The sequence below is a fragment of the Vollenhovia emeryi genome, unplaced genomic scaffold (genome assembly GCF_000949405.1).
Source record: "Vollenhovia emeryi isolate VEMERY1.0 unplaced genomic scaffold, V.emery_V1.0 DF939127.1, whole genome shotgun sequence".
NCBI classification, from domain to species: domain Eukaryota; kingdom Metazoa; phylum Arthropoda; class Insecta; order Hymenoptera; family Formicidae; genus Vollenhovia; species Vollenhovia emeryi.
Window position 1 is genome coordinate 1,189,652 of NW_011967239.1, and position 17,844 is coordinate 1,207,495.

Sequence of the window (17,844 nt, forward strand, 5' to 3'; positions counted from 1 at the left end):
CCCTCACGAGTTCTAAAGGAAATCCTAATGGCAAAATTAAATATTTCCAATACTTTTAGTGTTATCGCTGATTTCGAGTTTTCATTTTGTGAAGTTAGCATCCCCAAGTTTCAAATTTAATTTTTTTAGTTTTAATTTGCCAGAACTATTTTTAAAATTAATAAGGAACTCTAGAACTCTTCGGGGTGCATTCAGAACTAAAAAAAAAGTTTTTTTGAGACATTAGATGCAAACTTCATAGAAGTCTGTTAATTACCAAAGAAGAAGCATCGCCGCGTAGCGTTCGCCAAACTGAGATTCCGCACAGCGAAAATGATCCACCGCGTTTATTTGAGCGGCAAAATTTATCGATTCCTCAAACAATTAACGAGATATTAAATCAACGCATCACCTTTTGCAGGCAACAAACAGTTCACGCATCACGTCTCGTGCGTAGGTACGTCGTGATGCGTGCGTGTGTTACCGGCGCAGATGTGCCAGCGTGGTTCCCCACTTTCGTTGGTCCCCCATCGTGGGTTTTCCTCGTGCACGTCCGCGTACAATGGCTCGCACTATAGTTAGACCACGATGGTAGTAACCCGTACGCAACGTGTATGGTATAGTAAGCGATGACTCGGATGGGTGGGAAAGAGGAGAAGAGAGAGGAAGAGAGACAGAGAGGGATTCTACTACGAGAACAGGCTAGGGGAGGGAGAACAGGAGGGAAACAGAAGGACGGAGATCGAAAGAGAGAGTGTGAGCGAGGCAGAAATTCACTCAGTCTTACCGTTTCAGTTTCACTCCGGCTCGGTCTGAAATCGTGCGCGTCCAACGTGGTTCCCGAATTATTTTATCTCGTAGCGAGGCATCCGACCCGAGATCTATATCGTTTTTCCTCACAAACGAGCGACTCGTCGTTTCGACGTTCTCTTTCGGGACGGGGCTCTTTCCAAGCGGGAGAAAGGAATTGTTTCATTTTTTTCGTTTTTATTTCCCGCGTCTGCCGCCGGCTGGAGAGAAAGGGACCCAGCCAGGGACCAGCGTGAGTAGAAATGTTGAGCAATCGATCGGCGTTAGATCGCATACCCGGCGTTAGATCGCGTGCCGTTCTCACGAAAAACGATTTTCGCTCCGTTGCGTCTTGGGACGAGGAAGTTTAGAGCAGACACGCCGAAGTTGCGTCGCGGTGATTCACCGTCAACCGCCATTTAACACGCGGCAGTTAAATATGAATCATATCAGTTCGATATTTTGTGCTCGACTTCTTATCCTTGTAGAAAAGTGGACATTCTAATCGGAAACTTCTACCTTCTGTGAACTCTTTCTATACGAGTACTTTATTTGGGATATCAATGTTGGTGTAAACAAAGTCGCCAGCACACACGCACGCTCGTTTAACTTTTAGATGACATTTAGCTTAAGCCCTTTCGATAGATAGTTTTATCGTAAGGGCCTGAGCAGCATGGCTGTCTTGTGCTTTTAAAACAATGTTTTGTTTTAAATCTTTGTCTTAAAGTAACGCACAATAACTGTAAGAATACAAGACAGCCATTCTGCTCAGGCCCTAACATTGTACTAAAATGTGAATCAAAAAGGAAGTGTAATTAGATATCATCTAGTTCATTGAGGAAATGACATGTGAATTAACTTACGCCCACATTCGTCAAATAACATCAATCTGTAAAGTGGCTAAAGACGAGAACAACAACGGAAACTTTCTTGATTAATGTGTTAATATAATTAACACCTCGATGACTAATAAACGAGAAAGTTGTTGCCTGTGTGAGCAATTGCGAGTTTACTGTTAAATCTCATCGCGTTAATGTCTTCAAGTAGTTTTTATACAATACCGTTTCGTATCGCTCCGACAAGTCTAGTTTCGATTATTGTTAATTCATGAATTTTGCAACTGAATTCGGGATAATTAAGTTACTATCGCTCCTTATTGATTGAATTATTATATACGGAAAGAATTTTCTCTTAAAATTTACCCTAAAAATCATGTAATCGTAGGACAACACGGTATTTCGAAGAACTTTATGAGAGTTTTCTGAAATTTTACCATACATTTTGCTAGTAATTATACGATAACATATAAGACAAGACAATAACATTTTAATTTTTTCCATTTCTTTCTTCAGTTTCGTTCCAAGTTCTCTTTAAAAAAACAAATATTTATATCGCACAAGAATCTTGTACATTTCATCAAGATATGAAAATTAATCCTTAATTACATTCCACCTACATGTTAGGAAAAGTTTCTAGCGCAAGGATTAAAGATAAAAGATAATAAAATAAAACGTTTCTATCTTTTAAATTGATCACCTTTATCACCTTTTATTTCAATACATTTTTTAAAACGATGAATTCATTATTTTATATCATTGAGAAAATATTTTGAATTTTTTTAATGAATGATAGATAGTTTTCCACGCATCGATCAAACTTCAATTCTGAAAATTATTTTTTTCTCCTTTTTATTTTCTCCTCAGGATCAGATCATTCTGAAGTAAATATTCAGATAATATTTAAAGTAAAGAATTATTTAACGCCAGTAATTGAATAACCAATGTAGAAAATTACTTGACGACCCTTGGCTGGCAAATTCTAATTAAAGAAATTCGTTGCGAAAAATATCACCTCAGCCAGGGTTTGAACCTGGACCTCCCTACACTCTAGGCGGGCGTCTCACCAATTCGACAACCCGAATCGGCGCGCAGTTCTAGCAGAAAAATAAACGCGAAGATGCCATCAGTAGTACTGTTTATTGCGATAAATATTACCACGTGCTTCAGTGGTCGAATTGGTGAGACGCCCGCCTAGAGTGTAGGGAGGTCCAGGTTCAAACCCTGGCTGAGGTAATATTTTTCGCAATAAATTTCTTTAATTAGAATTTGCCAGCCAAGGGTCGTCAAGCAATTTTCTACATTGGTTATTCAGATTATCGTTTAGCGGTATAGAAAAGTTAATTCATCGTAAATACACTGAAATAGAGGGTGGATTATATTAAAAAATAAAAGTGGTTGTTCTATTATCTTATAATCGTTTCTTCTTTCATCCTTGAGCCGGCAACTTTTGAATCTTACTACATAATGTTACGTAACCGGCATGAAGCATCTCGGACCCTTCACTAAACCAGATTTGAGACCTCCATATATATTTGTATTAATATCTCCAGGCGTTCCGAGAACTACATTACAAAAAGGAATCGAAGAATACTTCTACCCGCAAAATGGTGATAAAATTGTTGCGTTTCACCGCAAGAGTTACTCAACATTTGCATAATGCTTCAACTTTTGCGAAGAGACTCCCTCAGTCGGATATTCTAAATATGACTCAAGATACTTAAGCATTAAGCATCTCGAAATGACTAATCAGCGCGATGAGGAATCTCGCGTGGTAGCGCGCGGCGTTTCGTTCCACATAAATAACTTCGCGCATTGAAATCTCTTGGCGTGTTTCCACGCGACTTCGAAATGCCAGGCAACGCGTTCCCCGCACGCTCGTTACAGGCCGGTTATCGATTCCCCCTCGGCACATTATGGTGTTTATGAAAACTACCGTGAATCGCGCGATGACGAACGCCCTAAATTGCAGGAGCAACGTTACGCGACGGCGACGGCGACGGCGTATCGCGCGTAACAACGTGTGCTCCGATTGCACGTGTCATGCGAGCTCGCCGAGGATCGGCGGCAATTACGAGACGGGTTGACTAAATAGAGACCGTGCTATCTGAAAGTATTATCTCGAGGAATATAAAGCTCGACGACCTCGGGTCGTGATTTAGCTTTCGATTCATCCAAGGGCCGCACCTCAGACTCGGGCTCTTCTGCCTACTCGGCAGAATATTTCTTCGCCCGCTCACGTTTCCTCTCGATGCGAGGCACCGCGAACGAGAGCCGTTCACAGGTGTGCGCGTTTATTTTTAGCGCGCGGAAAAAGAAGCGTTTCGCTCGTATCGCGCGGATAAGCGCGCGATTGTGCGGCGAGGCGCGCGGATGCTGCGTCTCTTGCGCGCGGGAAAGAAACGCGATTGTCCAGCGCCGAAGATCAATGTTAACGAGACTTGGAGAATAATTCAAAGAGAGAGTAGATTTTTATCAGGCGCACAATATCAACGGCCGCGGAATTGCTTACGTCGTAACGACGTGTGCTTAATAAGCAAATAAATGTTCAACGCTTTGGAAAAAAAGACGATATTGCTCGATGCGTAATAGGGCAAACATGTGTCAGCATTCCGCTGGATAACTACGACGCGGTTCTAGTTGATGATGTCAGAAGATTTTTAAATTGGAGAGTACGCACTGCTTTGCCACGACGGTGCGATTTTATTAATGAGCGTTATCGTAGGCGTGCGTTTTCCTAAGAATAGTCTAACAGAGTTCTTATAATTCTGACGGCGCCAGTTGCGTCAATTGCGAATTAATTTCCACGTGGCTTGGCGCGCAGGTGTTCCAGACCTGGTAATGTAATTATGTCATTTTTTATCGCTTCTGGAAGCTTTGATCTATAGCAGTTGCGGAAAACTCCAACTATCATTTGGCTTCGAGATTAATTAACACTTTTTCACGGATTTCTTTCCTTTTTCTACTATTCAGACCAGCGTTTCTCGCACTGTTTAGCCTCACAACCCCTTAAAACGTAGAAAAATTAGCGCTTTGCAATCACCCTGCACCCACCCGGAGGCTAGAGCGAGGCTGTTTCACTCGGTTAAAGAAACATTCGAATAAGAAATTTTATAAAATTATCATTTCGCCCCCTTGATGCGTTATCGCGAGCCCATTGAAGGTCGCGACCCGCAGTTTGAGAGACGCTGATCCAGACCGTTTTAGAAGTGACGCGAGGCCGCGGGTTCTGACGATCGGAAATTCAACGTTAGAGAGAGGAAGGCTCTACGAACGATGAGGAATTCAGCTTGCAGCTACGTGGAAATGAGGAACGCGGTTAGCATAAAGTGATTTAAGCCTTTCGCAAGATAAGCCGGAGGAAGCACGACCGCGTCGCTTGCGAGATGCGGGATTGCAAGTGCGAGGCATCGTCGCGTCATCATTTTTACTCCTCGCTCTGGTCGTGTGGATTACTTAATGCGCGGGCACAGAGGCCACTTTCTCTCTCGGGCTCTCGGGGTAACACGATGTTTTCGAGGCGGTACACCGGTGCGTGACCGAGGTCCATATAACGCGTTACAAAACGTGCAATCTTATGTGTTCGAGGTACGCGATATATTGCGCGGGGGGGGGGGGGGGAGGGGGGCGATAACGATCAACGACGCGCGCGCAAAGCCATTCTTCGGCGCCACGTTGCACTATTGATCCTATTGCGAATAGGGCGAGCAGGGCGAACGCGTCCGACAGGTGAACGCGTTTTGCAGAAACAGGTTTACGTTGTGCGAAAACCGCGCTCCCTCACGACTCGACGATTTACGGGGATAAAGATCGGCCGCTGACGAGCGCCGCTGCACCGCGGGGACTAGTTACGCGACGTTCGACAAACAATAGCGTGCAATCGAGCCATGTGCGCAGTATTTTGAAAACAGGAAGTCGGCAACTCTGCTTGCTGAGCCGTAAAAATTCGCGTTGATCACGAACGCCTATTTTGCGTCTCAGTCCATTAATAGTTGTTAGGACGTCGGAGTTTATTGCGTATGAATTATTGCACGACAATGGGAAATGAGGGGAGGAGCGCTTAATTGAATTAGTTTTTAGCCCAATTCGTGCGGAATTGTAATTAAATGGACAATAAAATGTTTTACTCCGAATGTGTACCGAATTAAAGTCAGAATAATATTATCGGCAGATTAGTAATTAATTTGTTAATTAGTTTGCCGTACGAACTCCGCGTTTTATCGTGACCGTCGTCGCCCGGTTTTTCAATATCCAATGAGAAAGTCCCGCGCCTATGGGTACGGCCAAGGCTATGGTGGACGGCCAAGGTGCTACAAACTGGGCCAAACATAAGTCTGATGTCACCGAGATGTGCGACATAATTAAGAGCCGTGTACGTGACTGTTATAAAAATTCGTTTAATTGCGTTCGTTGAAGCTCGTCATCTTATGGCTACTTAAGGTCACTGCGTTTGCGACGCGAAAAAAAATAAAAAATAAAAAAGAGGATAAAGCAAAACAGAAAAATAAAAAATAGAATAATTGCATAAACCAATAACTGCATTTTACAACTAATTTTAAAAGGGGGAAAAAGAGTCATTTATTTTTTTAATGGCGCGTCCTTTCATACGAAATTGCAACGACAATGTTGTTAAAGCAGATACCTGCGAGCCACCACGCCTTTATCTTTCTAACGTTGCGCGTTTTATTGTTAATTTTAATAGAATTTTTGCAATTCTCGGTCTGTTAACAGAGTTCCGCCGACACGAGAGATAATGGGATACGGCACGGAAATGGATGGCTGCGGACGTTTCATGAAATATTCCCTGTTCTTCACGAACTTCGTCATCTTCGTAAGTTCTAGTCCCGCGTAACTTTGCCGACGTAACGAACTTGCAAAGCAATATATTATAGTTAGTAAAATTTACTACTGATTTATGCTCCAGATTGGTGGGATTGTCGTAACGGGCTTGGGCGTGTGGGCCTTAGTTGACAAAGTACCATGGATAGGTGAACTCGTAGGAAACGATCTGTTAACCGGCGCAGTTTACGTTTTACTGGTCGGCGGTATCGTCGTGGCGTTTATCGCCTTCTTCGGGTGCGTCGGTGCATCGCGGGAAGTCAAGTGTATGCTCTTGACGGTGAGTACCAGGGATCTATTTTCGAACCGGGGAAACCGTCTCGATTTCCAGCGTTCACATCATTTCGTGACTGAACGTCGAATTGAATTTTGATGGGAGAGAAGCTTATCTCTACAAATTGATTGAACGTCGAGATCTTATTGTATTACACTCGGAGCTCCTCAAGCTGCCGAAACTTATTAAGATAAAGAATATTAACTCGTGACGACCGATTAATAAAATGCACAATTTTTATTTTCAGTACTTCATAATCGTATTCCTGCTGTTTGTGACTATGCTTATCGGCGGCGTCCTGGGGTACGTTTTCCGCGAGAAATTGCTGAGCACGGTCGATAGAGAGATGAAAAGTTCGCTCCGACTTTACGATCATCGTAAATCCATTCGTGATGCCTGGGACACCACGCAGTCGACGGTAAATAATTCCCGTGGACGTTACGTAAATAAAAGTTAATTTTATCAGACGATCGAACTCGAGGCACGATCTCGTGCGCGCTTTATCTTGCTCGAATCCAATTATTGTTCTCGAAACACCCCGTTTCAGAGCTAATTCAATTTTCACCTTCAGCTCCACTGTTGCGGCGTTAACAGCTGGAGGGATTGGGGAAACTTCGGTCTTAGTGTGCCTGAGAGCTGCTGTCGAGAAGTTCAACCTGGCCAGGTAAAAATCGATCGTATTTTAACGCGGTTGCGTCACTGAAATAGTTTATCAACAGCGCTTCGTCCGGGCTTAATAATTGCAATTTACCACGCACGTGTATCTCATTACGTAGACCGTGTCGTGTTTGTAAGCATCTCTCCGTTTAATAATGCTCATTTTTATCGAAATTATCCAAAGATGAGATTTCGGCTTAGGTTTTGCGCAAAATGGAATTTTTCTCAGTAGATTCGGCGACGACTTTCCGTGATCCGCATTAAAGGCTCGCGATTGCAACGCGACGCGAATAATTATCCGCGGTCTAAGCGATTCTTCACGTGACACACCAATTTTCCCCGTTCGAGCACCGTCAATTTGGCCGCAATTACTTAATCGACCGAGTCTTAACCGCCCCGATCTGCGCCTCTCACACTTTCACTCCTCCAATCGGCTTTCTCGCCAATGGGGGAATCACGATTCTCATGGTCGTCCGATCTGCTCGCAGCGATTCCATTGCAACGCCGGCTCGGACACGGTAAATCCTTCCAACGCTTACGTGGACGGTTGCATCAACGGAACGCGAATCTACATGCAGCAACACGCGGCCGTTATGGGTGGTGCTGGTATTGCAGTTGCATGTCTCATGGTAAGAATGCAGTTTGCTTTATATTTTCTTTGTTTTTATAATATTCTTCCCGATTAAAATTGCACCCTCGAATGACCGAACTAGAACAAGTGTTCCCCTTACGATCGAATTTATTTTAAAATTTGCAAAGCATTCTCTTTCTTAACACTTTGAAGCATAGTGGTATATAGAATAATGTCCCACTTTTTCAGCGCTTGAACGCGTATGGTGGGATGTTATTAATATCACCTTTAAATTTGTAATTTTGTATTCTAAATAATTAAAAGTTATTTTGTCACATTTTTTTAAATAAAATTTCTGTGCAACTAGGCTCACTTTTGTAATGTAAAATCCTGCACCAAAGAGTTCAAGTCGTATCATGATTAGCATTCTCGAGCACGTCATGTTTAAACAAATATCCCTTTCCTTTCTCTCATTCCTTAATATTTACTAAATAATATAATTTTAATTCTCGGATCATTGCAGTTCTTCGGAATGATATTCTCTTGCGCGCTCTTTAAAATGATCGAATGACAACAGGACAACAGTATAGTCTAAGGCTGAGACAGTTTTCGTAAAAGAGAAGGAGGAAGTGGCGAGTCTTCGAAATTTACAGAAGATTCGAACAACTTTACCAATCAATAAAAATTACTCGTCGCCATAAACGCGGTTGATTACACCGTGATAATCAAAGAAAGTAAATCTCCATCCAATTGTACAGGTCTCACTAATTTGTTACACGTATATAGCATTACGCATTATGATTACTCTTTATATTTTTTATGTAATTTATATGTATAAGATAATTTCATTTAGTTGCGTATATACATATATCTCACTAGTATGCTAATCATACATATACTTTATACATTGTGCCGTAATACATACACTATGTATATATATAATATTGCGCATTTATATAATCCTTTGAATAAACACTTTGATCGATATCAAATAAAATGTAATAATTTTATAATGACCGTTTTCTTATACCTCACGATTAGATATATTTTGTTTATTATGAGAAAAATGATGTATTAATAGCATTAATATCTAATAGGATCCAATTGGAAATAGTCTTGTTAAAAACAATTCAATGATAAATATTATTTCAAAATTAATGAAGCAAATACTTGTTTTATTAAAACAAGAACATGACGAAAAATATATTAAAATTCTAAGTTTTGTCTTTTAAATTAATAATTTATAATCATGTTTGGTACAGCTTCAATTATCCGTGTATACGAAAACGAATACGAAAATCTGTAAGATTAAGACTATTTTCTTTAAGAATTTAATTGTCTCATAGTTGAGTAATGTATGGGAACATGAAAAAATCTGTCGATTGCGAGATTATTTTAATTTAATTTAATTAAAGTTTTGTCTGATAGAAACAGATCAACCCTACTCTTTCAATGTCAATCAGTGGATTATCACGGAAAAGCAAAGGATAGTCACTGATCATAGTTCGTACAGCCCTGTGATTTGCAGTGCTATACTTACAAATATGATCCGTGACTTCGGAGATTCATTGCTCCTCAGAGATAATCTACTGATTAACTTTAGGAGAGTATAGAGGCCCTCCACCACCCCCGCCGATTCCGATCGGCGGTCCTCTTTTGTTTACAATAATCGTTTTCTTTTTACATTTTTATCATTATTTTATTTTGATCACAATTAATTTTACAATGTATTACATAGTATACATATATGCGATACATGTATGTATACTATGTAACATGCAACTATTGAAATGTAAAACATGTATGCCTATTATGTAACATTCTTTATAAATGTGCAAGCAAAAAATCGTATTGTAAATGAGCAAACTAAATCTGTCGAAAATGTATCAAATAAAAGATTGTGTGAATGTAATTTAAAATTTTATTCAATAGAAACAGATCAATTTAAAGAGGCCCTCCACTGCCCCCGCCAATTCCAATCAGTGGCCCTCTTTTCTTTACAATACGGTTTTTCAAATTTTCATTATTTATTTTTCGTACAATTTACAAAAGATACAGTATTATAACAGAGATCGTTATATAGCACACAATTAAAAATGTATGTAAAATACAATTAAATACAATACTTTTTAAATGAAATTATATTAATATAAATGAAACATAAAAATTCGGTATGCGTACAATAACATGAAATTTTTACAATGTCCCTATTGTGTAATATTTTAACAATTATCGAATAATATTCCCAAAGTTATTTTACTTTATTTAATTTACATAAATAGTCGCGAGTAAAAAGATTGTTAATAAATTTATTACTTTGGAGTAAAGAATCTTCCGAATTCATTAACGACTTTTTAGTAAATACAAATTGCTAAAGTTTTAAACTAAATATTTACCAAACGTGTAATAATTTTCGTCTTATCGTGCGCATCCGATTACACAATTAATAATACAATATTATAATATTTTTAAATGAGTCCAATTATATATTATATATAATATACAAGAAATACCCGGTAATTACAATAAACGAGAGTATAATATTTCTAATAACTCGTTTATTATAATTTAACATACTTTTTAAAAAGTTTTGTGAAAAATAATTCTTCTAAAAAAATATAAATAAATAGTAAATATATTTATATTTGTTATTGTTGAATTTACCTATAATTATTTTATCTACAACAAAAGTAACGAACCATGTCCCCCTGTTCCTGCCTACCTAAATTCCTACCTCCCGATACTATTCCGATTCATAGACTAGACCTATCTGTCAATTTTCTTACCTACCCGCATTTCTATCTAACAAGCCTACAAATTTTTAATTAAAATTTATTTATTTTAAATAAAACCACGACGCGATTATTAGGGATACGATTTAGTTTTAACTCGCGCGCGATGAAGGTATAATTCAGTTTGTTTCTAATCTCGCATATGTATATGCGAGAAAATATAGGAAAGAATAACCCACCCGAATTTTGGCAAATAAAAACAATCTGTGCAAGTAGATATAATTTGTGTGTATTTCACACATCGTGGTCAACAAGGACCACTTCCCTCGTTCAATCTTTCGTTGGGCCAGATTGGACCTACCTTTCGTTGCTCCTGGCCATATAATCTGGTCACATATTGACCAGACATCAGTAGAAAAGAGAGAAATTCTTTCCATTGTTTATCATTGTCGATGTTACGTACGATTCGAATTATAAGTGTATGCGAGCGTATATGTGCGGCGATTGAAAAATACACGACAATAAAAGGTTAATTAAAAAATATATATACGTAAAAATTTGTAAAATAGACCGCATAAAATTGACCGAATATATTTTAATTAATTCCGTTATTTAATTGAAAAACATAGATTGATCGTTTTTTTCAATTCGGAATTGTAAGTATAAAATATATGTATAGGAGAAAAAATTTTATTTCGCGTTATATGCGTACTGATTTTAATTATATCCCGTGAAAATTTAGAACTCATATTGTAAGTGAAATTAAAAAATTAATAAGGAAAATTTCTCGATGGAAAAAGCGATCGCGAAAACCGACCGCGTAAACCGACCGCGAAGATGCGTGTAATTGTGCATGTCGTTCATGCGATACGCATCTCGAAAATACATATATCAAATCAAATATAAAAAGTATCAAAAATGGATAGGTCACAAAAGATTAGCTCGACAAATACAGCAGGACTATATTTGCCAAGCCATATTTTGTGTAATTTTTGCAACGTGGCTCAACAATTCTCATGATGGAAAGTGAATTCAACATATCGTAATATGTACAATAGAGATTCATAAGATTAAAAGAATGTAAAAGAAAATTAAAGGCCCCGCTGCTGGAAAGAATGAATCCCAGATCTTCCGGATTACCTCCGATAGCGGTCATTTCGGCAAGGAGTTAACGACGATCGTTTCTCAAATCATTCGATTTCGTATATTTTCATTTTTATTAAAATAAAAATTATTCTTCCATTATTATTGTTAATGGGAGAATATTTATTGAGAAGAATATATATAAAATCTTCTCCTTTTTTTTGTTAATTTCGCGAATCGACGTCGCGCCCTCGTGCCGAAACCGTTGCTTCCGGGGATCCGTGACAAAGAAAACCAGGGATTAACTCTGGTTATCCAACAAGGTGTTCAATCTTAAATGATCAATGGAAAAGTTTCATGAACTAATCCAAAGTCATATTTCGCGTAATTTATGCTTCTAAAAATCTCTACCATTTATTTCCGATAGGTTGAATACATAAAATAAAAGATTAAATGCTATAATTATTTTATCGTGACCTATCCAATTTAAGGCAACGAATCTACGAGATATATTAATTTATGATCTACAATCTACTATCTACGATCTACGAGGTGTAGATTCGTTACCTTTGTAATAAACAAAATTCTCACTCACCGACACACGCAGCAGCGGAGTTGTATCTGTAACACAAATATAAAATTTATATTAAAAACCAGTGTTTAATAATTATTTTAATTTATTTATTTAATAAATAATAATAGCTGTCAAAATGTTATCTTAATTGTACTCCTCGTGAACAAATTTAGAAAACGAATAAGGTAAATTAATTGTAATTCTAAATTTATGAAAAAAAGAGTATCTTAGTTTTATCATTTTCTCTCTTGGCAGACACTTGATGGATCAAGGAAAATAATTTTTCCTGAAGAAAACACGTCGCTTGCATTTGCAATTTGCAGTTAAAGATATACAAACTAAATAGAATGGAAGTGAAATCTAATTTTGTCGATGCGCGAGCGTCTCGCAAACTCATTTGTTTGCGCAATTCCCCGTGTATCAATAACGCGGCTCTCGAAATAAGAGTTCGTCAAATTCCCGCGAGTGAGAGAGAAACATAGGCTATCTCGCTCTTCTACGATCGATTGTACGATTACAGGGTCTCCACCCCTTACGTTTAGTCATCCCCCCATATACGTAAGCTTTATGTGTGTCTTAACGACGTGACGCTGCCATTCGGCAAACGTCTCATCGAATCACGCTCGCACGCGATTTTCCATCTTTGCCCCTGGCGTTCAGTACACCCGCTTTTTCCCCGACACCCTCTTTCGCTCGAGTCTTGTATATTCGAACCCTCCGCGCGATGGATCGAAGGAAAGTAAACGGAGCGGCCTCGTCGTTCTCGACGAATGATAAACGATTAGATCCTGGCTTTCCACGCGGGATAATTACACCGTTTCGAACGCGCGCGCGCGCGTTCGCTTTCACGATATTGACCGAGAATACTCCACTGCACCTTTTAATTAGTGCATAGAAACGCGTTTGGCACATATTTCTCGAGCTCAGGAATCCCATATAAAAATTGTTGGCTTGCTTCAAAATGCGCTGTACGGACGCTGCGCACGTGCGCCGTGCACGCCTGCAGCGAATCACCGGTGAATGAGCGCATATGCCGCGAAAGTCATCCTCGTGTAACGTTACAAAGGGACGTCGGACAATGACGAATGAATCGCTATGTACTGCGCGAATAATGCCGTCCGTTCTGCCGTGCCGATCACGATGAACGCGCTGTCCTTATGGACTGTACTTTTTCCTCTCGTTCTTTTGTCCGTACTCTTTCACCTGACGACTTACGTCGAGTGATTATGCGCTGTCAATATTTAATAAGCACGATATTTTCATCACCGCGCGAATCTGTCTTAGAAACGCGAATGGCACGTACGTCTTTAACGCCGAAATTTTATATCGATGTAAATGTAAAAGTGTAGCGTGAGCGAAGCATCAGTAATATAAATCAATTGTCATGTCTCTATTTGTATAGAACTGAAGCGTTTTAATAGTAATTCGTATTAATAAAATGACATGCAGTAGAAAATTTTTGCGGGACAAGTTTTTGTAAGAGAAAATAAAGGAGCTATTTTCTAAACGTTCAGAGAGTAACTTTTATTTCACCCAAGAGAACAGGGGAATTCGATTCCCTCGGTTTTCGAGGCTTGCCAATATCTGCGACCCCTTTTCCTTTCTTTCCTTCTTTTTTTGCTTGGCATACTTTACCGCGCAGTCGAGGAACTTATTGCCGGAAACGGAGGGAGATACGATGAGAGCGGGGAAAATAGCTGAAGCGCGCGATATCTACGTATTGATTTCGTCCCGAGCTTTGAATCCGAGTGCGCCGGAACTGGGGAAACCAAAGTCGTCCAGGTGAAACCGAGGACTCCGGGCTACTTCAGTCGGATACTCGTCTATAAATTGTACTCCGCCCGGAGGGAGAAGCTACAGGAACGGGTCAATGCAATTAGCCCGAATATAACCGAACAATTATGCGAGTTAACGTCATTGTAACTACGTCTCCGAGCAAACATCGTCAAAGGACGATCGATATTGTACGCGCGAACGCTCCAGTGAACGTCACGCGATCTAATTTCGATTCAATTTCGACGGAACTTGATTATCGCGCACGCGTAATTGATCCCATATCTCAGATCCGCAAAAATAGGCCGGTATGTAAAATTGGACATACATTACGAGAAGACGTTTGCTAAAATATTTGCACAATTTTTTAAATCACACGCTCTCCTGCATAAGAAAAATCGAAGACGCGTTCACGTTGGAGGACGCGATGACGAATTTGGCAAATATTTGCCGTTTTGCCGTTGTCTGGCGAAAATCGCGCGCCATTTCATCAGCTTGGATTCTCGTGCAAAAATGCATTCTGCCCGAGCACGAAGGACGGAAGACAAGAACAAGAGGAAAGACGTGAAAGACAAAGAATAAAATGAATGCCCGGCGAGAGCGCCCGGCGATGGTGGTGCCAGATGAAAATGGAACTGCGGAAGCTTATAAACGGGGAACAAAAAATGGCAATTTTCAGCGGAACCCTGTATCGCTTGTGCCAACATTTCCCAACCCGTATAAAAGCGAAATCGCCATCGCGAGCGAAACACTCGCCTGGACAATAAAGGAGACTTTAGAAAAACCTACGCTAAAACACCACAACACGTTTCAAGAAGCTGCATCTTAAGTGCCGCGCCTTCAAGATGAACAAATTACCGAGAATACATTACTTTCCCTCGTACATAAAGTACAGTACATAAAGAAATTATTGTCGTAAACTTGGAAAAACAATCGCGTTAAATGAATTTATTTTTGTGAGAAATACAAGAATTTTAAGATTGTTGGATATTTTTTATAAGGAAGATAACATTTTTAGAGAGAGAGAGAGAGTTGCAGAAACAAACAAAACAAATCCAAATCAAGACCATTATAATTTTCTAATAACTATATACTCTAAAAAATATATACTTTTGTAAATATAGCTTGCAATAGCGTTTCATATTTTAAAAAATATTGGAGATTTTCTACCTAACAGCAGGTACAATTATTAATTAAAATTAATAAAATATAATCACGTATATAGCAGACTTGATGTAAAAAAAGATGTAGAAGCACTTTATTATTGAAATTTTCTAAATTGCACCACGTAAATTTAACGGCGGTTTCTCCACGCCAGGCGGCGATTTCTAGTCTCGGTTCTAGCAGGACCGTACTCTACGTCTCATGGGTCAATCCTATGGGTTTCTCGGCCAGCACCATCATGCGCACAGTGCCTTGAGGTCTGTGCCATCGCCTGATGGAGAACGCAGTGCGCAGCCGGCACAGACCGTTCTGTCAAAACCCCCACCAATTCCCCGAGCATGGATACAACGGCCACCGCCACCGCCACCTCCAGCTCTCTCTCTCTCTTTCTCTCCTCCAGCACCACCTTTCCGCCGTCCACCACCATCGGCCCACCATCCACCATGGAAACCGGCTAGTGCGCATTCTGACTTCAGTCAGGCAAACGATCTCAACCTGTCCAGGTCGACGCAGGCAGGTGTCGGCAGAGAGCGATTCTAACTAGTCGTTGTTGCCAGCCGCGTTCGCGCGTCGCGTCAGATTCTCCCCCGTTCATCGTGGATTCTCTGAGGTCGGCTCGAGGCCGCGGTGTCGTATCGAGAGGACAGGGTGACGGAGCGGAGCTCGGAGCACCGCGAGCGGGAGTGCCGTCGAGAGGGTCGCGTTGGCGGGGCCCGGCCGGGATTTATGGAACCACCCCATGGATAGTAACATGTCAACCGCCGCCTTCATGCATCGGTATGTGAAAAAGACTATTAGATCGATACGCGTGTCGCGTGTACACCCGCACCCAACGCCGGCACGCGCATATACGAGAAGCGTCCGCGCTCCTCCCCGTTCGTGTCGTCGTCCGGTTGGGGTTTCTCATGGTTCCCTCGCTTTCAAAAAGCTACCTCCGTGGCCGATCGATGAGCTCGTTGCTATGTCGTGGCGCTGATAGAGGCGCACGGAGACTTCCATGCAAACGCCAAAATACGTAAGGGCATGGACATTGAAAAGTCGCGTATGGACGAGCGAGCGAGAACAAATCAACATAATTGCAAGTGTAGACATTAACTGCATACGATTGGCATATTTGCCCGATTAAATCCTAACGCTTCGGAACTAATCTTGCGCATGTAGCACGAATGGTACCTACGTATTTACCGAAGAATTTCACGTTTAACGCACAGCTTGATCGAGGCCTTTATCGTCGTTGCACGTAAAATTGGCTGATGAGAAAATCACAGCCTCGTAACGACCGAGTGGATTGTGAAAAGACTTGCATGCTTATGAAAGAGTCCATAACAATGAGATTCGTTGCCTCATTAGAATTGTACGAGAAACAATCGGTATTCAAAACTTCTCGGATTCGCTCCCGCTCTATCGGGTTGTTTCGATAAATAATTATTCTGCCCACGATTAGCGCCGCGGAATAAAGAAAGAGCCAACGTACCCTTCCTCCCTACGATTCTTTTGTGTAAAATTCCCATTTTCGTCAAGCTTTGTATCAAACAAACATCAATGTAGTTTATATAGAAAGGGTTTAATATAGTTTATATTTGCGGGTTTTCCTGTGCGCGTATAATCGCCGTGGTGGAATAAATTACGCGTGCGTACTGCGTATCTTTACAACGAGTTCTATACGTGTCGGAGGTAATGTTTTTGATCAAGGCACGACACAGTTCTCTATCCGATCGCCGAAGCGTGGAAGATTCCCGAGAATCCAGTCGCGGTAATCGTATGCACTTGCAGGCAGCACGGCAGAGGCTACTTAGACGGCATTCCATTAACCTGCATTTTCACAGAGGCAGGCGCGTCACCTGTTCGGTTTCCCCTGGAACACGATGTCGAATCGGACCAGCCCGGTTTCCTTGAACCTGCGGATACCGCAGCCATTGACCGCGCGCGGCCGGCTCTCGCCTCGTCTCCGTGACGAAAGGCCCTAAGTGCGCGGCGCTCTCTCTCTCTATCTCTCTCCTTCTCTCTTTTTCCTCTCTTTCTCTCCCTTCCTCCGTATCCGTTCCCCACCTCGGCGATCTCTTTCTCATCTCGCCGGACACGCGGACGGATCCGCTTCTTTCGCGATCTTGTGCTAAAACGCTAATTACGCTTCTGCTAAAACGCTAATTGCGTTTCCTTGGGCGATGTCTTTTTTCGATAATTCACCACGTTGTTAGAAATCCACGTACCGATAATATCGGAATGTTCACGACTGTTGATTATAATAACTGTTCGTTCTTTGTTGCCTTTCCGATTATCAATTTATCAAATTATCGACCTTCCAAGGTCCTCCCCCTCCCTTCGGGCTCGGACGACCGCGGCACCAAGGACGTGCACCTCGCGCAGGAAAAACGCGAGTTAGCACACGCGCACGATGCGCGAGGTGCAAAGCGAGCGTCGGATGAGAGGAGAGACGAGAGGCGGTATACATATATCTCTCCGGGGCTGCGGGATATATTTTATCAACGTTGGCGGTGCATAAATCCCTTTTTCCCCCCCGCGCGACTACCAAGCCGGCTTACTCACACACTCCGCATTAATTCCGGCCGCGT

The 17,844-nt window shown here is 41.1% G+C and overlaps 2 protein-coding genes across 4 annotated transcripts in view; both read left to right on the forward strand.

Moving 5' to 3' along the window:
• Window positions 1-743: 743 nt before the first annotated feature.
• Window positions 744-8,955, forward strand: LOC105568778 (CD151 antigen). Of its 2 annotated transcripts, none has more exons than XM_012024707.1 (7): window positions 744-1,021; window positions 6,336-6,435; window positions 6,529-6,723; window positions 6,965-7,135; window positions 7,289-7,381; window positions 7,863-8,003; window positions 8,469-8,955. In XM_012024707.1, exons 2-7 carry the CDS (start codon window positions 6,358-6,360, stop codon window positions 8,514-8,516), a joined length of 726 nt encoding a protein of 241 aa, XP_011880097.1. In that variant the 5' UTR covers window positions 744-1,021; window positions 6,336-6,357; the 3' UTR covers window positions 8,517-8,955. The 2 variants fall into 2 exon arrangements, with proteins under 2 accessions (XP_011880097.1, XP_011880098.1); XM_012024708.1 differs by lacking the exon at window positions 744-1,021 and adding an exon at window positions 5,586-5,976.
• A 5,002-nt stretch (window positions 8,956-13,957) lies between these two features.
• LOC105568779 overlaps window positions 13,958-17,844 on the forward strand; it is a 50,204-nt gene continuing 46,317 nt past the window's right edge. For both annotated transcript variants that reach the window (XM_012024711.1, XM_012024712.1), the window contains exon 1: window positions 13,958-16,048. In XM_012024711.1, coding sequence (XP_011880101.1) covers window positions 16,011-16,048 — 38 coding nt within the window. In that variant the 5' untranslated portion in view covers window positions 13,958-16,010. The remainder of the gene's footprint in view (window positions 16,049-17,844) is intronic.